At 48.4% G+C, this 23,399-nt stretch overlaps 2 protein-coding genes and 1 pseudogene across 2 annotated transcripts; 1 reads left to right on the top strand and 2 right to left on the bottom strand.

Annotated features, from left to right (window-relative positions):
• Positions 1-5,564: 5,564 nt before the first annotated feature.
• Positions 5,565-6,612, bottom strand: LOC125521899 (uncharacterized). The gene has a single exon (XM_048686960.2). The coding sequence runs from the start codon at positions 5,942-5,944 to the stop codon at positions 5,672-5,674; it is 273 nt and encodes a 90-aa protein (XP_048542917.1). The 5' UTR covers positions 5,945-6,612; the 3' UTR covers positions 5,565-5,671.
• A 6,438-nt stretch (positions 6,613-13,050) lies between these two features.
• Positions 13,051-16,504, top strand: LOC125523190 (ubiquitin-conjugating enzyme E2 22). The gene is made up of 7 exons (XM_048688240.2): positions 13,051-13,288; positions 14,612-14,739; positions 14,825-14,969; positions 15,236-15,313; positions 15,409-15,521; positions 15,667-15,770; positions 15,997-16,504. The coding sequence occupies exons 2-7, from the start codon at positions 14,728-14,730 to the stop codon at positions 16,286-16,288; spliced, it is 744 nt and encodes a 247-aa protein (XP_048544197.2). The 5' UTR covers positions 13,051-13,288; positions 14,612-14,727; the 3' UTR covers positions 16,289-16,504.
• Positions 16,505-17,608: 1,104 nt separating this feature from the next.
• LOC125519332 (factor of DNA methylation 1-like) lies at positions 17,609-23,104 on the bottom strand (annotated as a pseudogene).
• Positions 23,105-23,399: the final 295 nt, after the last annotated feature.

The following is a 23,399-nucleotide window of genomic DNA, read 5'->3' as shown; positions in this document are numbered from 1 at the left end:
TTAATGAAATGAAAATGCAGCATGGCTATGTTTGGTCCCCTGAAACTCTTACGAGAACAGAAATTCCTACAATGATGAATTTGCTTCCTTTAGATTGGTTGTCTCCTTGTTGTCGATAGAAAGAGGAATTGGCTGAGAGGATTTCCGAGGTAATCACCAATGTAGTGGTGCTTAGTAGCTCAGTTTTAACACCTTTTTTTCTGCAGGTGAGTTACCTATTAGTACATGCTCCTTATCGTGTTTTGGGAAATATCATTTCGAGTCTGATTTTCTTATCGAGGACTGATTGCTAAATATATTTGGCGTTGTAATGAGAATGCTTCTAGCTATTAATCTAGCCGGCAGCAAGCTGGTAGAAAGTTTGATTTTTGCATAGATGCAGTAGCAACACTCGCAGTTGATCTCTTGGGCAGGAAAAAAAACCTGCCGCCAAAAAGACAAGGATTCCTGGGGTAACATGGAACAACCTAACAAACACTTTGGTGGCCCGTTCACAGCTCAAACAAAGATAGAAAACAATGCAAACTGATCTGCAGAGTTTGCAGCTTGCACACAGAAATGAGACCGAAATTACTATTATGATCTTTTCAGCAATCTTTGCCATAAAGTGAACTCAATATGAAAGAATTTCATGATCTGACCCTTTTAGCAACGCCAAAGCCCGTTGCGTTTTTTCTACATATAGAAACGCTGAGATAGTTTGCGTTTCAGCTTCTTATTCAAACGCCAAGTTAGCTTGTGTTTTTGCTCCATATGAAAACGCCAAGAAAGCTGGCATTGCTTTCCAGGCCAAAACGTCATGAGCTTTGGCGTTTCTAGCTGAAACCCACGATCGTGCCTGTACGTACTGCTCTGCTAATATTCCGCCGTCGCACGGCCACATGCATGCTTGGAGATTGACAGATGGACATGCCCCGATTATACTCTCCTCATTCATTCCGTAGTACTAGTTTTAACTTAGAGTGTTGCTACACCCACGGCATATATTGGACGATTTACAGACAACAGTACACATCAAGCCATCCATGCTAAAAGTTGGCAGGGCCGTTCAATCTTGCGTCGTGCATAGTTCGGCTGGCGCTCGTCGTCCGCCCAGTAGTTTCGTTTAACTAAAGAGGCCGCAGGCCGAACGTTAAGCTTCCTACGAGCATAACTAATTATAGCTAGAAACACCAAAGCTCATGGCGTTTCGGCCTGAGTGGCAACGCCAACTATCTTGGTGTTTTTATATGGAGCAAAAACGCAATTTAGCTTGGCGTTTTTTTTTTGGAAATGGAGGCGTACCCCCGGCCTCTGCATCATGATGATGGCGTTTGAATGTTGAGAAGAAACGTGAGCTATCTTGGTGTTTTTATATGAAAAAGTAACACCACGGACCGTGGCATTGCTAAAAGGGTTATATAGTGAAATACTTTTATGTCGAGTTCATTTTGTGGCAATGATTGCTGAAAACGTAAAAACAGTGATTTCGGCCTAGAAATGACACGAGACGGGAGTCAGGATGGACCCATTCCGGTATACGTCACCGGCGCTCGTCCCGACGGTCCAAAGGTGCCACAACATCAACGGCAAGGCCCCTGGTGCGGCCCCGACGACAGCGTCACGGGCCTTGCGAGTTACAACTGCTACTGTCATGCTCTTGCTGCCGATGGTGTCGTCTACCTTTGTTCAAATACTAAAAAGGATACCATGTTGCCTATAATGGAGTTCTAGAAAGTTGTTCAGATTTTATCAAACCCAGCTAAAGAAACGATCAGAGCAACTTCAAACGGCCGATCTAAACGAACATCGATTTTGTTCGTTTTTTGTCCATTTAAGCCGCCAGTACACACGTCCATGTCCATTTTTTCATATGGATCGGCCGACATGCCCAATAAGACCTGACCTATTTTTTTGTCATGTCCGCCTCGGCATTCCATCAAATATCTGATGGGCGACCTGTGCGAGCGGGACGAGCGAAGGCCACGGCGAGCACCGGCTGGCTAGCATAGCAAATAGCAGCTACCATGCGATTGTGCATGCTCGCACGCAGCCACCGGACCGGCTAGCTATGCGGGCGGCTAGCTACGCACACGGCCACCGAAGAGCGTCGTTGGTTTTCCAATCCTTTAGTTCAAATAATATGCACAGAGCGCCGTTCAGCTCGTCTAAGTCGGTAAGCCACAAGATCTCCACATTTGGTGGGCTTCTGATATTCTTTTTCCATTCCTCACTCTCGAGGTCAAAGCAGAGCAAAGAGCCCTTGTCCCGCGGTTCCTCCGGCAAGAAGTACAATATACCATTGACCGCAGCAGTGTACTGGTTACGGGAGTTGTACTTGAGACGCAATGGTCCCGCGGTTCCTCCATCTCTACGCGGAACCGGCACACGGGCTTCTCAGGGGTCCTAGACAGGATGTCAGATACGAGCTCTTCTGGGAAGTAGACCGGCACCCGCATGTCGGCCGCGAGCGCCCGCGGCTGGTGAAGAAGGCGGCGCAACAGCGACGCGTTGATCGCCGTATGATTTGATTCGGCTTTGTTCCCGGCGAGTTCAGCCCCCGATCCCACTTTGGGTCTTCTTAAACCCTCGGATGGTTTTTGTGAAGAGATCGCCTAAGAAAGAAAGTGTTTGTCTAAAAAAACAGCTACTCCTACACTACTGTGTTCAAAAAAACAAAACTGCAGTACACTTCTTTCTGGCTACTATTGCCGAACGCTGATGTTGCAGACCTGCGCATCAGCATCACCCTCATCATGTGCTCGATCGCGACTCGCAAGATTTGGTAATGTCAACATGGACGTGCTACCACGATTTCAGTTCAGACTCGGCGCACGGGAGCGGAAGCCACGCGATGGATCACACGCGGCCGTGGGGTCGCGGAGTGAGACTACTCACTGTCTCCTGCATCGCATCATCCATCATCACACAACCAGTAAATAGCACTGTAGCCAGACTGCAACGCATGAGCGACGGAGCGAACGGACCGAAACGTGTTTCCTTCGACGGCCGGCTATGTAACTATTCTTAATAAATGAAAGAAAAAACCAAGTCGAATCAAGATGAACATTTACTGGCTACTCCCTCCGACCCATAATATAAGATCGTTTCAGCTCCGAATCATGAGGACCACTGGACAACTATGACACAGATCCTCGCCCGACACAAACATTGCACATGGATAATATGTTTTTTTTCCCAATGTCACGTCCCATTCAATCAAAGCAATCCCAATACAAGTCCGAGGGATTTTTTTTACCTCAATGGCATTTCTGATCCTGCTTTTCACCTCCTGCCGGGACGAAGGGGGGGAAGGGCATGGGCACGTCCCGCCCCCTTCTTTCTCCTCCATCTCTTTGAAACAAGTCTTGAAGGAGGTGGTCGGCGCCTAGGGGTGGCACCATAGGGTTTGTCACCTATACGCCCAAGTCATCTCCGATAGGGTGGACGAGGTACTGGCCTAGGCTATGTCTGGCGGTAATTTGAGGAGCAGGAAATGCGGTCGACACAACAACCGTTAAAAGTCACGGGATCCGACTCCAAACCGACAGACTGGGACACGGGCGTCAAGGCAACGTCCATGGCGTCGTTGGAATGAACTGGGGGCGACCTGAAGGGGCCATAGCTGGCGCTACGGTGAGGGAAAGGAGGCGCCCCAGCGCCCGACAAGAGCATCTGGAGGGGAAATGATGCTCGTGTCTCTGAACAGTTTTTGAGATGGAGCGTGCTACAAATATCCCCCGCATAGATGGAGGCTCACGGACGAGAGTGGCGTTGCAGAGGTTTTGCCCAAAAAAATATCAAGATATACTTAAAAGTTTCAAAAAAAATAAAATTTTATACAAATACATATGCCTGTTCGTCAAGTATGTAAAAAATTCATTAGGTAATTCGATATTATTTGCATGCTACACAAAAAAGATAAATTTTTGGCCCAAAAACAACAAAGAAAAAAGCCCATTTTAATTTGCGTATTTATCTTTTTTGTACATTAAATGTGAACATATGTGTTCATGAAATTTTATATGTGTATACTACAAATATACATCCATGCATATACTTTTTTCAGATTTTTTCATTATGTAGAAATAATTTTTTCGATGAAAAATAATAAAGAGCTATATGGAGCTCGGCTTCTATATGCATTTTTCGCTGACGGACTGCAAATCTAGGCCCTCAAATGCCCCCGGACATACAAAGCATGCAAACGAGGAAATTCTATGTAGATCAATTTATACTACCCTAATCCTCGTCAAAGGTGTCCACTATGTCCGTGCCCGGCTCAAGTACATCAGCAGCCGCAACTTCAGCCCCTCCACCTCCGCGTCAAGTTCAACGAAAAACGCGTCGGTTGATGCATGTTCCTGCCGTATGGCATCTACATAGGCCTCATCCTGGATGGACTCCGGGATGTCCTGCTGCTCCGTCATCTCCGCCGCTTGCGCGACCGCGAACTCCGCCATGGCGTCCTTCATGCCGAAGCCCGCAGCCGATGCCACCTCGTCCTTCTTCGAATCCGCCACCTCCATTGAAACCGGCTGCGGCTGCGACTCCTCTTGCTCCTCCGGCTCCGGCGAGTCCGAAGGCAGGCCGGCTGCGATGCGGGCGACGTACCTCGCCCGGATCTCCTCCTCAATCTGGAACCGGCGCTCCGGCGTGAGCATAGCGTATGTCATCTTCTTTTGTCGGGCCATGGCGAAGCTGGACGGCGTGGGAAGAGCGGCGGAGCCGGAGAGAGCTGGATGGGCTTGGGTTGGCGGCGCAGAGAGGGAGAAGATGGATGTGGCTAGGGTTGGAGGACGTCGGCTGGCTTAAATAGCCGAATTTGGCTTCGGGCGGCGAGCCGGGGCGGCGCGACGTGGCGTTCACACCCCATTGGAGGAGACTCTCGTCGGACTGTTGGGTTTCCGGACGATTCCGTGTACGATTACATCGTCAGTCTGACATGGCGGACAGGCCCGGTCGCGCACGCGCCTCACCATATCCGCCTCATATTGGGCTGAATACGAGGAGTGTCGCCCGTCTAGATCGATTTTTCTTAAAATTGGTCTTTAATTGGTCAGTAACCGGGCATGCGCGTCCAAGCGTTTGAGGAGGGATTTAGGATGCCCGGGTGTAGATGCTCTTGCTCTTGCTCTTACTCTTGTCCTTCTCGACTAAAATCATAATAGGGTCGATTATTACGGCGATCGGCCAGACGACTCTGCTACAGTTACACCGAAGGTCACGCACGAATGTTCTATTTCCAGACTCAGGGCAATCAGCATCAGCATCATGATGCGTTCGATCGCGAGATTTCCTATAATGTCCACATGGATGTGAAACCATTTCAGACATGTCGCGCAGGAGTCAAAAGGCACATCCACAAAGATCACACGCGTCCGGATTCGGAGCCAGTCCTGTACCGCATCATCCATCAGCAGCAGTAACAAGAACTGTAGCCAGACGAAGCGAGAAACATGTAGCAAGCTACTCTAGCTCCGGCGGAATCAAGAAAATAATCAAGCAGCTAACCAAATCAAGATCCGCGCGCACGGGAAACGACCGGCCGGGACGCACATCGATCGACCTCCGGTTGTTCGATCTGGCATCGGATGAAAATCTTGAGTTCTTGGATCAATCTCCAGAGAATCAAACCGAGGGGGGCGGAGAATGAAATACTAGTATGGAAAGAAGGCTAATTAAGCAGCAGCTAGTCCTGGACAATGGCGGGGTAGGTGACGAGGCGGCGGGCGCAGGCGGTGCAGGCGAACCTGCGCTTGTTCTTGAGGCAGAGCGGCAGGAAGCAGAGCACCCACTTGGCCTCCACGTCCGTGGCCACCACCCCGCCGCCGCAGTACGGGCAGCTCCCCGGCGCCTTCTGCACGCCCACCACCTTCTCCTCCTTGCCGCACACCTTCGCCCCCGCCCGCGCCGCCCGCGCCGCCGCCCCCATCGACGCCGACGCCGCCGCCGACCCCTCCATGTCGACCCCTTCTCCCCCCTCGCCCGGCGCCGCAAATCGAAGGGTGCGGTGCTGGTCAGGAGCGCCGCTCTGCTCTCTTGGCTGGCTGGCTGGCTGGCTACAAGCCTGCAAGACGGATGGATATGCGGGCGCGGGGGCGGGGGGCGGTGGGCTTTAACGCCGGTGGCGAGGGCGAGTAACGCACTCACCAACACGCGAGCTACCTCTCCGGCTTTTGCTGCCGCTGCTGGTGCGGTTGGTTCACTGACATCCGGCCGTGGCAGTGGCCGCCAGCGCGCGCGCGCGCCCGCGTGGCGCCTACCGCGGGACGCCGCCCGTCAGCGGACGCTGTCATTTTGCTGGGGACCGGGACGAGCGCGGACACGGCGGCCAGGGGCGAGGACCCCGCTGCCTGGGCCAAATTTGGGCGAGTCACATGCATTTCACCGCGCCGTTGGGAGGTGAGATCCACCGGTGCCGGAGCTCCCCTCCCAGTGCTCCGTGACAAGAAAGCAGCTGCGCTAGTGCCTCAGGTAGGTACGTGCACGGTTCGTCTGGCTCACGGCGCACGCGCGTGCGCCGTGGCTTTTTTAACCTCGTCCGGCGGCCGCCGTTGGTGCGTGCGTGCGTCCGCAGGCGGCGCCGGTGGACGGGCGAATGATGTGGCCGGCTGACTCGAGAAACGCCTGCGGATGTGTCCCGACATTTGTGGTTTCTTTGGCGCAGGAAAGCTCTTGGCTTGTTCCGGGGAGGGGCGGCTCGATCGGCGCCCGGCGTCGCCGTGCACACAAGCGGAAACGGACGCCCGACGGGTCGCGGATGCGTCCGTCCATCCATGTATGTATCTGGACGCGTATGAAGCGTGAGTGCGTGCTGCGCACGGCCTTATCGCGCTGGGCTTACGTACAAGCTTCGGCATCATCACGCGTGTCTCGTGGTGCCGTTGGCGTCTTCTGTTCAATATTTGAGCAATTTTGTACTACTTACAAATTAGTTGGGAAGTGCGATAAATAAAACGGATTAAACATGATGATCGAACGAACGGAAGTACTAGTACACATGATAAACATGTAATCACATATCACAAAAGTATTATATCTACCACTCCTTCTGTAAAAAATAATATAAGATTGTTTGGATCGCAAAGTAGTGATCTAAATGATCGCATATTTTTCAGAGAGGAAGTACCAAAAAAATCCATAAACAATCCCTAGCGCAAGGGATAAAAATTATGTACAACGTTGAAGAAGAAGGAGAATTCACGGCACCGCCAGAAGGCATGTCACCGAAGAGGCTTTCAGCATCGCTCAAGTTATCGTGCACAGATAGGTGATGGAGAATCCAGCAGTCCCGCAAAGAGCACTCCCGAAAACTGATTGCCTCTCTCATGTACATGATAGTAACTTAGTAAGAGACGTAGTTTCGAAGGCTTGCTATATCACTTTGTGGTGCTAACCGGAAAGCGAGATGAGAACAAGGTACGCGGTGAAGGCTTTGAAACTTATAGGTCGACGCATAAGTTCAAGTTGAAAATCTCATGTTTGTGGCAGAGTAGAAACCTCATATAAACGAGATGAAACTACTTCCATAGGGAGATGAAGACAACCAGAGCCGGTTACTGGTCCACTGTAGGGAGTGGAACCGCTTACGTCAGTTTAGATTCATCTGGAAATAGTGGAAAACATTTTGACCTTTTCTTGCGTGGCAGAAAGAAGGCAACATGTACACATGGCATAGATTCTAACCCGACGCGGCTCGTCCACGAAACACGACATGCATGCGAGGTGTAGTGAGGCGGGGCGGGCCACGGAGCAGGAGTACGAGTGTATGAAAATAATTTCTCTTGTGTTTAACAACAGAAAATTCATGCTTCTTGTGCTTAAGAGAAGTGGCAAAAGTTTTCAATGGAGGAGGAAGCACTAGTAATGATGCCTCTGAAAACAAACTTATCGCAACACACAATTAAAGTGCTCAAGTTTCTTGGCAAGTGAATGTATCTCATGACTAAGCTCAACTGTTGGTCATCAATTATCTTATCCATGACATACAACTTGTTGCATGCGTCTGAGACCCCAAACTTGGCCTCGAGCGCATCCATATGAAAGGATCGATGATCTTATCACTAAGAACACTAAAAAGAACACCCCTCAAGAGCGTGTCGGTAGCCTAGAACATGGTAGTTATCCAAGCACGTACATTTGACATGGGTCCTAGCCCGTCTCGGCTTTGCACGTTCACAAAACACGATGTGCATGGAACATGGTAGTTATCCAAGCACGCACACGTGACATAGCTCCTAGCCTGACTTGGCTTGGCTCGTTCACAAAAACACGACGCACATGTGAGGCGAGGCGTGATGTGACGGCCGAAGAAGGAGCATGCATGTACATATGAGTCTAGCCTCTTCTCGAGCTCTTAATTAGTGGTGTCTAGAACAACCCAGCTTACATGTTAGCCTACCACACCATCCACTATGGAGTGAGATTAAACTTTCCACTCTCTTGCCATGCACGAATGGGACGTGTGGGCTTCGGGGTTTATCCTAGGAACTATTGATGAATAATTAATGGGTTGGCCCAATAATTCAACATTTTATGCTCTCCACCCAAACTTTTTTTTGTACGGACAATGGAGAAATCTGTATTTTGAGGACCTCTTTGTTTCATAGGGTTTTCAAAACACAAATATAAGGAAAAATATGAATATAATGCATGCTATATTAAATCCTATGTGATTGGAAAACTACGGGGATTTGAATAAGACTTCATTTGGTTTCTTGGTTCATAGGGTTCTAAAAACATAACAATAGAAAAAAAATGATAGGAAATGCATGTCAAATTTTTGATAAATACATGAATTCTATAATTTGGTTGTTTGGTTACAGGAATTGAAAAACACAAAAATCCTAATAAACATGGTCAAACTAAAGGCAAACCACATGAAAATGTATAGCTAGAATGTTATTATGCCAATAAGGCTCTTAGTCTCGTTCTTTGTGCATAAGAATTTGAAAAAAGATCCAAGGAGATGTTATTATCCCCATGTTTTTTCCTTTCAAACCGTGACCAAAGAACAAATTTCTTCATTTTTTTCCTTTGCCTCATTACTCTAAACCAAATGCAGGAATAGTATTATTTATCATAGGTAAAATCCTATTTCTACATTTTCCCTCTACTTTTCCTTCAAACCAAAAGAGCCCTAAAAGAGTGTTTGATGCCATAGGAATAATAAAGGAATTGCACGAAGATATTTGAGTGGTGGAGATTCTCCTTCAAAATAGAGTGTAAATCAATTGTTATGAGTTTTCCCTAAGGATTCCAATCCCACGAAGCAAGGATGGTATGTAGGAAAAATTCATAATGATCCAAACCCTACAAAATTACTATAAAAATTTCTTTGAATCAAAAGAGCCCTTACTTTTTACATTACCAAGTTAATTTTTGTCAGATAAGTTTTCAATGGAGGAGGAAGCACTAGCAATGATGCCTCTGAAAACAAACTTATCTGGCAACACACAATTAAAGTGCTCAAATGTTCCCGTTGATAGTGACACGTATGTGGTTATTTTTGTCAATCTTGATGCTCCAAAACTCCGACCCCGGTCTTTAGTAGGCACTGTGTGTGTGATGGTGTGTGCGTGTGCATCTACATTGTACCCGATGTTTTTTCTAATATCCATGTTGTAAACCAAACACGTGGAGCTCATCATCGGCTGCTCGTCAGCCTTCTCGCCCATAGTCGGCTCATCCTCCGCCTTCGCTTCTTACATCCTCTCCAGCTGCTTCTGGCGCTCAGTAAGGCCTTCAAGTAGAGGTTGAGAGGAAGTTGGGAGGACAAAGATGAACCTGCGGCCGGGACAACGGTGTCAGGCACCCTGTGCAAAACCGAACCGGAAACCAAAAACCGAACCAAAAAAACCAAACCAAACCGAATTTTCGGTTTTTTCAGGTTGCGGTTTCAGTTTCAGTTTTCAATTCTAGAAACCATTTAGCATTTGGTTTTTTCGGTTAGAAACCGAAAACCGTTCGGTTAAACCGAAATAACCGAAATTCGCGTCTGTGTGCGAGAATATGGTCTGAGCCCTTCACCACCCTTTGTTTTATAGCCATCCGCTCATCCTGCTGCAGCTCAATAAGCGAGGTGGTACTAAATCTCTACAGCTCGAACCAACCAGAACCAGGGCACATCACATGCGATGTTTATTTGGGCTCAAAGTATCCAGCCCATTCGCCATTCGGCCACTTTGTCTAGCGATCCACCACGCGCGGTGTCATCCCAGGCAGTTGGTCGCTAAAAAAAGGGAGTTGATCGCTCAAAAAAAGGAACGATTGACCTGGGTTGAGGGCTCATCACCGCGTGTATGTGCAAGATTTTTCTATCATTCCATTTTCTGCTTCCTCCCTCATTTAATAAATCATATCTACTGCCATTTAATCAAGACCAAATCATGTGGACCTCCAACACCTACCTAATCCCTCGTATCTGCTGCTACCTAATACATACGACTAAATCATGGCTGTCATCTAATTACCCAATCTACGTACACATTTCTCACAAGAAAATCTAACCTACATACATGTCATGAACGAAAGTGTGTGACCAAATAATTTTTTGTTGTATACAAATTCGCGTCAACTTTGGTTATTTTGGTTATTACCGAAACCGAACCGAAAGTAAATGGTTATTACCGAAACCGAACCGTATCTACGTATAAAACCATATAAACCGAAGTATAAAAACCGTATAAACCGAACTGAATCAAACCGAAAAAACCGAATGCACACCCTGAGGTGTCAGTGAGAGGGGGCGTGGGTAGATAAGCTGTTAAATGGATGCAAAAGTATAAGAATACGTAACATGGTAAATGATTTTTTAAAATAATAATTACCCGAGAAGCAATAGTAGTAAAAGTTAAAATTTCAAGAGAGACCAGTGGCATTAATTGACATAAACTTTTCTAGTACTGGTACTACTTTCTATTCCATTATTAAAAAAATGATTCGGACTAATAATATCCGAGTGAGCGAAGATCGGATTAAACAGAGCATGTGCACGCAGGATATTAGGTGGATAGTACCACACTACCACATACCTTGTGTTCCCGCAGTGTGCTCCAAGAAGAACGCAATGCGGAGCTGCAGACCATAATGGCTGCTCACCAGCAAAAAGGGCTTGCAGATCTCACCAATAAGCACGCACGTACGTACGTACGTACTACGTGTCGGCGGGGTTATTCATCATTCCAGTTCCGGCCCAGAGCTAATACTAGATCCAAGTTTCAACCGACACGTGCATGGGACCTTTGGCTTGTCCCATCCCTGCATCTCACCGTCCGGCGCAGTGACACGGGTCAACTATTTGGTTGAACTCGGGCCGAGAACAGTGCTGGCCAGTTGGGAACCGGCGGCGACCACCCACACGCGCGCACAGTCGAGCGACGTGCATGGCGAACGAAGCTACTGTTCAGCGCGGACGGCTCTTTAAAAAGTTAATACGGTGGCACTGCTCACTGTTTTTATTTCCGAGAATACGACTGTTCACCGTCAGCACGTGGGCTACCACATGGGGTTTGTGGATTGTGATTGCTGACCTGGATTCCTGTTTGATTGATGAATTGTGTCGCTGCTCCTTTTTTTCGTTGTTGTGAGATAGTTAGAGCTGAGTAATTGCTGTGTCGAGATCATCCAGCAATGCAGGCCCACCACGGGTTAAACCTTGCGGTGAATGAGAGGTGATCGTCGAGGCGTCGGTAGGCAGCGCCTAGGGTTAGGGTTTCTCCTATGTGGGCGGTTCTCCTGCGGTGTAGAAGCTACGATATGTGTGGCCATGACACTAGCTAGTGGGTGTTCTCCTCTCCGCAGGGGATCTCAATGGAGGCGCGGGCGGGACAAGGTGTGACTACTTCGATGAAGACATCAACTCTGGAAAAAAACGATGGATGTGTGCACAAGCAGGGATTCCCCAAGATCTCCGATTGATGGCAAATCTTTGGAGGAGGCTACAAACCTTTCAGCAAGGCTGGGGGGGGGGGGGGTAGTTTTGACTGAGAAGGTATCAAAGGGCTTGTTCTTCGCTGATTCTGGACCGGATCTGCCCAAAACTCCAAAGCGGTCGGCCGTGGGCTATGTATGCACGCCAAGGCCCTTGGATATCCATGCTTTCAAAAGGGCTATGCAAAGAGCGTGTGTCCGCACTGCGATGCTCGATTAAAAGACATCAATGACAATGTTTTTGTGGTTCACTACAACAGCGAAGGTGACTGAGACATGCTGAAAGATAACGATGGAAACGCAAGTCTGCTCGAGATGGTGTTTGATAAGAGGTTGGAAAACTTTCAAAAGGCTTTGGGAAACTGGCAGGTGAAGTGATGAGGGTGGATCTTTTTTTAACACAATACAATTACAGATACTCACGTACACGCATATACACTCACTTCTATGAACACACGCACGTACGCATGTTGTCCCTATGAGCACCTTTGAGATACTGAGCCGGATATTAGAACTTGCAACCTTCGCAAATGCCAACCCCCCAGTGTTCGTCAAATATTGCGGTCCAAAAAAGCTTTGGGAGGCGACACGACGCCCAGTCACTCGTGCTCGGTTTTGTTTCTTTCTTAGAAAAAAAATCTCTCGTGCTCGTTTTTTCAAACAGGCCCTCGTGCCCGTTTTTATCTTTTGATTTTTTTTTGACGGGTAGTCCCTCGTGCTCGTATTTTTTTGAGGGGTGTCCCTCGTGCTCGTGGGTCCAAAAAAGCTTTGGGAGGCGACACGACGCCCAGTCACTCGTGCTCGGTTTTGTTTCTTTCTTAGAAAAAAAATCTCTCGTGCTCGTTTTTTCAAACAGGCCCTCGTGCCCGTTTTTATCTTTTGATTTTTTTTTGACGGGTAGTCCCTCGTGCTCGTATTTTTTTGAGGGGTGTCCCTCGTGCTCGTGGGTCGTGGCCCTCGTACGGCCCACCGCTGCGTCGGCAGAGACGGGCCGGGACACACACGGGATCCTGGGCCAGCCCGGGAGGGGGCCCACGAGACGTCAACGGTCGGATCCCCCCGACGGATCTCGGTCGGCTGTCGAGTCCCTCTCAAATCCCAGTCACTTTTTAACTTGCCTCCTTCTCCCCCCCTCCCGCCCCTGCCTCCCCCAAATCGGAAGCCTAGGGTTTCCCCCGCCGACGAGCCCCCCACCGCCGCCGGCCGGTCCTCGCCGCAATCCTCCCCACAAGCCCTCCCCCGCTGCCCGCCGCCTCAACCGCTCTCCCTCTCCCCTCCCCTCCCCGCCGCGGCACCCGGCCGTCCGACCCCTTCCCGACTCCCCGTGGCGGATCCGGCGAGCGGCGGTCTCCTCCGACGACTTGTCCGGTACCTGGTAAGCAAGCGATGAGAATTCGAGTTGCCTTGCAGGATGGATGTGCCGTTCGGTTCCGCGCTGGTGTTTCACTTCGCGTCCTGGTGGTGGTAGGGTGGGTAGGAGACGCTGGTTGCCTGCTCCGACCGATTGGTCCTGTATCTAATCCGATCCGATCTCGTTCGTTAGCGGAGACATCTCAGTGAATTCTTGGAGGGACGATCTGTTTTCGTCCTAGTTCTTGTGCGCAGAGTAAATACACAACGCCTCTGTTGTTTGTTAGGAATTAGCAAGGTCCATCTGGGTCCTCTGATCATGCAGGAACGCGAGGTCAAATGGCAACAGCCCCCGGATGTAGCGATCGTCGTGTATGCTTGTGTCTGGAGTGGTGTGCAGGATAGCGCATTGGTGGGAAGCGGGGAAGGGGGCGCGGCGCGCCGTGTACGGATGGCGGGGAAAACAGGGCGGGCAGAAGTTGATGGTTCCTTTTTGAATAAATCACCCGCGTAAATATCTCCGTACGAAATTAACGCAATTATGATAGCAGCATAAAGTTACCGATGTATCGTTCACACGTGCAGCACCGTTGTTTAGCAGCATTAAGTTGTTGATGTTTCATTCACACGTGCGGCACCGTCGTTTAGCAGCATCGAGTTACTGGGCATATTGTCCACACGTGCGCCTAACACGTGCGAGCACGCTTACTTGCATATATACGGTGCTAGGAATAATGGATAAAAGGTGATATTTGCAGTTGGAATCATTAAGAACTGATTGTCGCGCGGTTGGCTAACAGCCTCTGTGCTCGCTCAGCCCACCCGGGTTCGAGGCATGTACTCCCCGTGGTGATCAGTTGTCTCTTTTAATAAATAAAAAGGCCACGAGTGCTAGTGCTTGTTGGTTGAGTTTTTATTGAGCTGGAATAATTTTTCTGTGTTCAAACGGGCATGATAGTCAGAGAGGATAAAGTAGGCTGCATAAATGGCATCTTCATAAACTAATAGTACTGCAATAACTTTGGGGGCATAAATCACCGCTTGCAGGCATTGGTCATATATCATGTAGTGGCCTTAAGTCGTTACTTATAGCGGTTGTTTGCAATCTGAATGTTTGAGATTATGTTTGGTAAGTTTATGGACATCGACACAACAATAATTGTAGTAGTACAGTTCATGTAAGGTGCTCTTTTTTCTTACCAAGATATGCCGTTACGAAAGCAGAACACCCCCCACCCCTCTCATGGTATCAGATTGAATTTCACACTCAATTTTCTGAAATATCTTTATTTTATATTGTTCTATACCTATTCATTCTATCTGATCTCCTACATACTTTTTCTTGTAGGTTCAGTTTGGTGATCACAAATTTTGCACAGTCCTGAGGCTTTGTTGTCATTAAAGGGTACATCCAAAAATAAGTCAGCACCTAGCAAAACGAGCATCTTAAAGCTGTCTGCTGTTATGGCTTCCATGGTGAGAATAACTTTTTTCAGATTTGAGTGTTCAAGAGCTATATGCTGTCTTCCATTATTCTAATGGTCAATTCATGTCACTGAAGGCGACCAACGAGAACCTCCCACCAACTGTCATCAGGCAATTGGCTAAAGAACTGAAGAACCTTGATGACTCACCTCCAGAAGGGATCAAAGTTATTGTTAATGACGATGACTTCGTCACTATTTTTGCTGATATTGAGGGCCCTGGTAAGATTCTGTCAGGATACAATACATTGCTTTACACCTCCCATCTTGTGTGCTTTGCACCAATAAGTTATGTGCTAATGCTCTGCTACTTGCATGATGGTGCCCTTTTCTATTCTTGTCTTTCCGTCACATTTTTATTCATCACTAGTCAAGTTGGAGCTTGCGGCTTCTGGCTTTGTAAATTAAAGAAATCTCAAAGCTGCGTTTCTTTCCTATTACACTACTTTCTGATATTGCATTCTTAATCTGAACCTGGGCATGTACAGCTGGAACCCCATATGAGAATGGAATATTCCGGATGAAGCTAATATTATCTCGTGACTTCCCTCAGTCACCTCCAAAAGGTAGACATTTTGTCAGACTTCCTTTGTCGTCCATACTTTAGTTTAGTTCCTGAAGTAGAGCTTTAGTTGAAAGTCTGTTGGTCTTGTTTCTGCAGGGTTTTTCACGACTAAAATTTTTCATCCAAATATTGCAACTAGTGGTGAGATATGTGTTAACACATTGAAGAAGGATTGGAATCCTAGCCTTGGATTAAGGCATGTTCTGCTGGTAAGCTTGAAGTTCAACACACAACAACCCATGTTGTTGTAGTGCATGATTTGTTTTGTAAGCATTTTCTAGTATTTGGTTATGGAAGAAGTTTGAACTGCCTGCATAGGATGTGGTGGACTTACTATAAATTGCTTGCTGACAGGTAGTGAGATGCCTCCTGATTGAGCCATTTCCTGAATCTGCCCTGAATGAACAAGCTGGGAAGTTGCTGCTTGAGAACTATGAGGAGTATGCACGGCATGCCAGGTCAGTAATCTTCAACTTCATTTTGTCAGCATGGTGTGATGCGGTGCTTCACGTCTTTTCTTATTTATTGGTTAAAATTGAGCTAGGGTTTTGTATTCAAAACAATGTGAACACCTAGATTGCCACCTACTGCTACTGTCTGTGGCAAGTTAGACCAGACCTCTTACCGAAACATCTGGCGCGGCTGTAGCTAGTTACTGATCCCGCCATTGTGCTCCATATGCAGGCTATATACCAGTATCCATGCTCTCAGACCCAAGAATAAGTCCAAGAGTGGAGCTATCTCTGAGTCAATGACAGCTCTGAATAAGGGCCAGCCTCATACTGTTCTTGCACCAATATCGACCTCTACCGGCACAAAAGCATTTGACCCAAATTCACAGGATCGGAACGCTGCCCCTTCTGCTGTCTCAGGTGGAGCACCGGCAGCGCCCAGGAAGGACGGGCCACTGGCCGTGAAAGTCCCCGTCGATAAGAAGAAGATGGATGCGAGGAAGAAGAGTTTGAAGAGATTATAATATAAGCAAACCAAACTGTCAATGCTCCTCATATTTGTTCTGTACTTAGTTGTCCGCCGGTGCCAGAGTCCCAGAAATAACGATAAAAAACTGGTTGTTTCCGAGGGAAGGATTGCTTCTCTTCTGTTCGGGCCCAACTATTGGGCCGTGTTGAGCCAAACTGTGGAGGGAGAATAATTATGCGCTGCTGGGCCTCTCCCGGTCCTCTATACTTTACTGGTGCTGCTGTTGCTGTGTCTGTGCTGTGATTTAATGATTGGATGTGAACTTGAATGGTGGAGAACATTTTCTTCCCAATAGGTGGTAGAGATTTTTTTATCTGAAAAGAAACAGTAATTTCGCGAAGTCATCAAACTTGGTGATTTAGCTCTGGCTATATATACTCGTCAAAATCAAGTGATTTAAACCTGATTTTGCTTGCTTTTTTTTTGAGCATCAGTACAGACACAAGCGCTCATATATACGTGCATACACTCACCCCTATGAACGCACACACGCACACCCTACCCCTATGAGCACCTCCGAGAGACTGAGCCGGCATATCATCTTAAGATTTACGAAATCGCCATAGGCGCCTCGTCGTCTCCTCCCACTGAAAGCACATCGCCGGAAATCCTGAAATAAATTCAGGAATAATGCGAGCATCTCGTCGTCGACGGGAACGTCTCCTCCCACTGAAAGCACATCGCCGGAAATCCTGAAATAAATTCAGAAATAATGCGAGCATCAGGATTTGAACCCTGTTGGGTTGGGGATACCACTGTCCACCTAACCAACTCAACCACAGGTTGATTCGCTACCTGATTTTGCTTGCTATCTGGCGTGATGTTGAATTTGTTTTGTTAACGAGTCATATTATGAGCGTACATTACTGCTCGATTAAATTTCAGGAGATGGTGATTGGTGAAACACCGGAACGCTCAGCTGCTAAGCTAAAAGTGGAATCATTTAGGCGGCATTAAGAATCTGATAAAGTCAAAATTTTATGGGATGATGATGCTGAAGTATATTGCTGGGTAGCTCATGGTCTCGTGGAGGACAGCAAACTGAGATCGTCCTGCACTGACGAGTAAATTGCACAAAACAACCAGTTTGAAGGTTAGGTTTGCGAAAAACACTATAAATTTTTTTTTTTGCAGAAAACACCATGTCTACGGTAATCTTTTTGCAAATAACACTGATCGGCGGATTAGTCTCGTTTGAGCACATTTATGACAGGTGGGTCACGTTTTTTGCTTACGTGGCATCACATTTCGTGCCAATGGGTTTTAATCTAAATTCACAAAGTAGTCCCTAGAAATTTATGTATACACCCATGAATCAAAATGCAAAATCACAATCAGCCCCCCACGTGCATAAAACCAGTAGCACGGCGGCCATGGGCTCTCGTCGCTGGCTGGGGCGGCGCCCATGGAGGCTTGGGGCGGCTTGGTGCTGGGGCGAGCTCGATTTGGATGGATTGGGGCGAGCCCGATTTGGATCTTGGGGCGACCAGGATGAGCTCCAGCATGTGCACGTCGCCCCGCTGTCGCCGTAGTCGGGGCGCCCGCCGAAGGGCCGCGTGGGCAGCCGGGGGTACTGCAGCAGCACGACAACGACGTGGTCAAAGGTGCCGTCATGGGGCACGTCGAGGTGTTGTTGCCGTCGTCGGGGCGCCCGCGAAGGGCCACGCTGGCGGCTAGGGAACCAGGTATGGCTGGTGCCGCCGCCGTCGAAGGGCCTTGGGCACCGGCTGCAGGGCTGCGCCTTGCACTCCGGCTGCGGGTTGAGGCTCCGGGTGCAGGTCGAGGCTCCGGGTGCGCCTTGCGCTCTGGCTGCAGGTCGAATTGGATGTCACCGGATCTGCTGTGGGGTGCGGAGGTGGAAGCGGATGTCGCCGGATCCGGTGTGGGGCGCGACGGTGGAGCCGGTGAACCTGTGGTGGCGCGGCGGGATCCCGGGCCGCGGTGGTGGGCGGCAGGCGGCGGCGGTTTAATTTTTACAGAGAGGGGAGAGAGATGGAGAAGAAGAGAGGGGTGCATGTGTAAAATTTATGCCACGTAGGCAAAAAATGGGTCCCATCTGTCATAACCTCAGTTAACAGAGCCAAATCCGCTGATCAGTGTTTTTTGCAAAAACATTACCGTAAATATGATGTTTTCTGCAAAAAAATGTATTGTAGTGTTTTCACAAATCTAACCTTTAAATTGGTGGTTCTGTGTAATTTACTCTGCACTGAACTGACACTTACATGTAAGTAGATTATCCCGCCCAGATCATGCGTGTACTACTTACTACTCAGCCGCGAAGGTCGGTAAGCACGTAGTAACGGCACTGACACTGAAGGCTCTGAATGAAGTCCAAAGCAAGAGATGACTCAATTTGCCATGCGTGTTTCGGTTGAGACCCGACCAGGTGACGGCTGCCTGGTGGACGTCGGCGTTGATCCCGAGGGCCTTCCACACGGCGGCCAACGTCCTGACCTCGGTGTCCCAGCAGCCCTTGCCGATGTCGCACTTGTCCTCTACCATGGCCTCCACAGCGCGCCTGCCAGGGCGGCCCCTGATATTGATCATCTTGCCGCACCAGCCAGCGTACCACTGCGAGGCAACCGACGCCAGGAGGAGGCGAGGGCCGAGCTCCGTGTTGAGGACGGAGACGCGAGCGTCGCGGTTGTCCTGGCACAGCCGGCGGAGTTCGAGCCAGATATCGCGAGCGGAGGCGCCATCGGTCACCACAAGGTTGAATAGCTCGGTGGAGATACGGGTGTACTGTGTACATCCACTGAATAATGGCGAGATCATCCTTGAGCCATCGAGGATTGTGTGCCGCTGGTGGTGTGTCGCCGGTGATGTGATGTAGGAGGGAGCAGCAGCCAAGATGGATCTCGAAGAGGTGCCGCCAATAATAGTAGTTGTGGCTATGGAGATCAAGAACGATAGGGATGAACTGGGTAGTGTCATTGATCGTATCACTAAAGGAGAGGGAGGAGGGAATGGTGTGAGAGTTGGCTGGGCGGCGGGCGGAGAAGGAGGTGTTGGCTGGCCGCCGGAGATGAGAAGGGTTGGTTGTTCGCCTGGTTCGTCATGGCGATCGTGGAAGTGCGGAAGTGGATTGACTGTTTAGTGTGCCATCACAAAGTACATATAGGGGCGCCGGGTGCAACCACGGGAGGAACGTGGGGGCGACCGTGAGCCAATCGTGCAAGTACAGGAGTGTGCCAAGTCCAATCTCCATTTGTCGAAGCCTCTCAAGAACATCAGCGCCGGGGTGCCGTGGAAATGCTTTTGGTGAAATGAAATTTACTTTAAATATCAGACAAGTGCGATTATATGGTCGTGTGATGGCAATACAAAAACCACAGGTGCCAAATAAACTCCCACATGGACATGCAAAAACATCGAAAACACGTGACTTTTGAGCACAAGTGGTCGAGTTCACCCTCGCAAAAAAAAGGTTGCCTGAAAAAACACACTCAGAAAAGACGATAAGGCGATCCATTGCGGAAAAAGGAACGAATGATAAGGAAGAAACCACGATTCATTGCGACCATTGTCTCCTAACTCCGAACGGAATAAAAGCGGTTCCCATACATCACTGCTCTCAGACTGACTGAGCAGCACATAAACTTGTCTTGCAGTTCACCAACATTATTAGAAGGAAAGAGTTGTCAAGTCTTCTCTAATCCACACCCGAAATGAAAACCACTGATTGCGCTGAGTACGATACGTCTATCACCTCTTACGTTTGATTTTTTGTTCAAAAAGACCACATACGCTATCATATTGGCAGAAAAAACCACTCGCAGACCATATTAATAAAAAAGACCACATACGTCGTGGCGACAGGTCTGGCAGCCAACACGTGGCACCTGCCGCCACATGTGGAGGCGGCAGCTCGGCTCCAACAGATTTCCGTCCGACGCAGCGACTCGCAACGGGATAGGAAGAGGTGGCGGGCAGCTCCTACAGCGTGACAGCCCGTGCAGCAGCACGATGCGACGGCCCCACACGAAGCAGTCAAAAAAGCAACTCGGCCGCTTCCAAGTTTGTGCGCCGCTGCTTGCACCCGATCCGGTACTGCCTTACTCTTTCATTCTCGCTCCCCAAGTCTGAGGCAAATTCGGAGCATGTTGGTTCCTTCGTTGCAAAGTTTTTCCACACACATACTAGTATTTACTGTATTTGTTTCTGCTGTAGGCTGTAGCACGTGGCTTGACCAGTACTAGCAGTACTAGTAGTAGGTAAATAATAAAACAGGTCAAAACTTGGATAGGAAAGTAGGAATTAGCGCCACTGTACTACAGCAACAAAAAGGAGCTGCCGCCATAGGGATGGGCCGAAAACCTGTTGCAGTTAAGCTGCCGCCTGAGGTTGTGGCAGCAGGTCTGGCCGCCGCTGGCGGTGCCGGCAGGTGCCACGTGTCGGCTGCCGGACCTGCCGCCACGGTGTACATGGTCTCTTTTGTTAATACAGTTTGGAGGTGGTCTTTTCTATCAATACAAAAGCGTGTGTGGTTTTTTGTGATAAAAAATCCTTACGTTTCGCCTTGCACTGCTTGAGGATGTTCTCTTTGTTGTTCATCTCCACTAGCGCAGTGGTCACAGCCTTGTAAACCTCTTTACCCAGCTCCTCCTTCAACTCCACCAGCTTCTCGTCACCCTCGTCGATGATTTGCTGGGGACATCACACAGACACATCACAATATCATTGCATTGCATTATGTACTTGTCAGCAAGTGTCTAAGACAAGAAGGCAACAGGATAAGAATCACTCGATTGATCGTTGGTACCTAAGGCTTTTCACCTGTGGTCGCTATCTTGAAAGGGTGCCAGTTAGCATCCCTCAGATTGTCTTGCCACATGGAGCATAATTCCAGAGCTTTAGCATCCGCCTCCGCGCCGTACTTTGGCTTGCAAGCTTCAACAAACGGCTTCTCATCCACTTGACCCATCCTCCTGATTCCAATGTTGCTACCAGGGCCCAACGGATCCACCGAGCCCTGTAAACCAACAAGCTCAAGTTTTATTTCATCATTGGTCATCCTTTCCTTGATAGTCGGAGCTTGATTTAGCTCTTCAAGGTCTTCCGCCGCGTCGATTCTATCCTGTGGATCCTTATTCAGCTCTTCACTACGTTTCTTCACATCGACGCCCTCTCCATCCATGTGCTTCACCACCCCCAGTTTGCCTCTAAGCTGTTGAATATCCAGCTCCAGCCGACGCTTCTCATCAAGCTGCTTCTCTAACTGCAAGGTTTCAATCAGAGCGACTTCCTTCTCTTTCTGGAAGGTATTTGACATGTCAGGGTAAATTTCTAGATTCTGGAATGAAAACTCACAAGACATTTGAATGACACCAACAATTGGAAGGGTAGGAGTGCATACTTCGTATTTCTCAACAAGAATCCGCACACTTTCATTGGCTTTGTCTTGCTCAATTCTGGCCATGTCGAGGGAGTCGTCTTGACCATCATTCTGAAGATAAAATTAGTTCAGCAGTACCGAGAACAATATCAGCACAAGCATGCAAAAATGCTATTGCGAGAACAGAGACAAAATTTAGACCAAGAAAGCTATTCGCTTGATTCCGATATAAATGAGGCATTTTATAGTAAACAATAATATAAACCAAAGGGTGAGTAAATTTCATACCTTCGTCCTCTCATTCTCCAGTTTTCTTCTCTCCATGTCAGTTTGAGCAACTATTTCACTTAATTGCTTGGATCTCCTTTTGATGTCGTTCGCTTTCTCATCCAACTGCTTTCTCAGCTGATCAGTCTCATGAAAAAAATTCAATGAATGTTCACGGGCAGTTGACTGCACCTTTACCATTTCTGTAGAAAAAACAAATAAAACATGATACGGTAGACATGATCATATTTGCAATGCAAATGAGTGTACCATTCATACAGCAGTCGCACGAGACTTTGGGGGGTGGGGGGTACCTTCGTTGTAGCGTTGGTTCAGCGAGTCGCTATCTTCCATGGCCCTTTGAAGAGCGAGATCCATCTGATTACACTTGCACTCAAGTTCCGTTAAGTACTTGCTCTTAGCACTAATCTGGCTCGTCAAACGAGCTATGAGAGTGTCAGTCTTGCGGGACATCTCCTGTTGCACTTCAGCCACTATCTTCAGATCACCATTTTCTGACAAGAACTTGCCAACTGGATCATCGGCTCTGTAATCCTCCTCTTTTGTCAGCCAAGCAAACATGTACTTCTCACATTTATTTGCCTCCCAATCCGTTTTACCCAGATGATGTGATTTGTGGTAGTTGTGGAATCCCAAGGCATCCTTGAACCCGATCCAATCCTTTTTGAAACGGACTATTGCAAAGCCAGTGTACACGCCGTCAGGACAATGCACAGCATCAAAACGTATGGGTTTGAAACCAGCTAATTGTTGCATTATAATGGCTCCACCTCTCTGTGTTTCCTCTACTGGAACATTGGCAAGGATGCCCATCCAGGGCCAAACAAACAGCTCCTGATCTTGCAGAGGCCTTGGAGGATTCATTAGCGCCTCGGCTTGTCGCGGCGGCAATGAGCCTGCTGCATCAGCATGGTCCGTCTTGAGATGATTGGCCAATGCCAGATGGTTTGCCTTCACTTCGGCAGCATGGTTGGATGCGCCCACACCAATTGCATGCTGAAGCAGCTCATTGTAACGGCAGTCCTCCTTCCCGGGGCAGAACGGGCATCTAAACCTGTCGGCGCCGAACCTCGCCACAAGCCTGCCAGACTTGAGGTCCGTGTATGCCTTGTCAGCATAATCATGGATATCAATATCACTTAGCTCTGACGACTCGTCTGAACTGCACTCCATAGGAGACCTGAAAAATAAGGAATAATCAGCTAGAAAAATTGCACCAAGCAGTAAGACAGTGGAGTGACAGTAGAACAAAACACATACTGATGTTTACGCAAAGCAACTAACTAGCCAAGAAACAATATGCAGTTAACACACTGATGTTATGTAACCAATTCACAACAAGAAGACGAGCAATGTTATCCAAAAGTAGTGGCTACTCTCGGGTGTACTACACCGACTTTGCCCAAAAATTCTAAAAAAACGTGATCAAACAACATCTAAAAAATCTGAAATTTTGCGACAGCAAACTGTATCGACTGTT

The sequence above is a fragment of the Triticum urartu genome, chromosome 7A (genome assembly GCF_056163025.1).
Source record: "Triticum urartu cultivar PI428250 chromosome 7A, HENAU_Tu73, whole genome shotgun sequence".
NCBI lineage: Eukaryota > Viridiplantae > Streptophyta > Magnoliopsida > Poales > Poaceae > Triticum > Triticum urartu.
The sequence above is the reverse complement of the archived record's forward strand: the minus strand, read 5'-3'. Positions and strand labels throughout refer to the sequence as shown.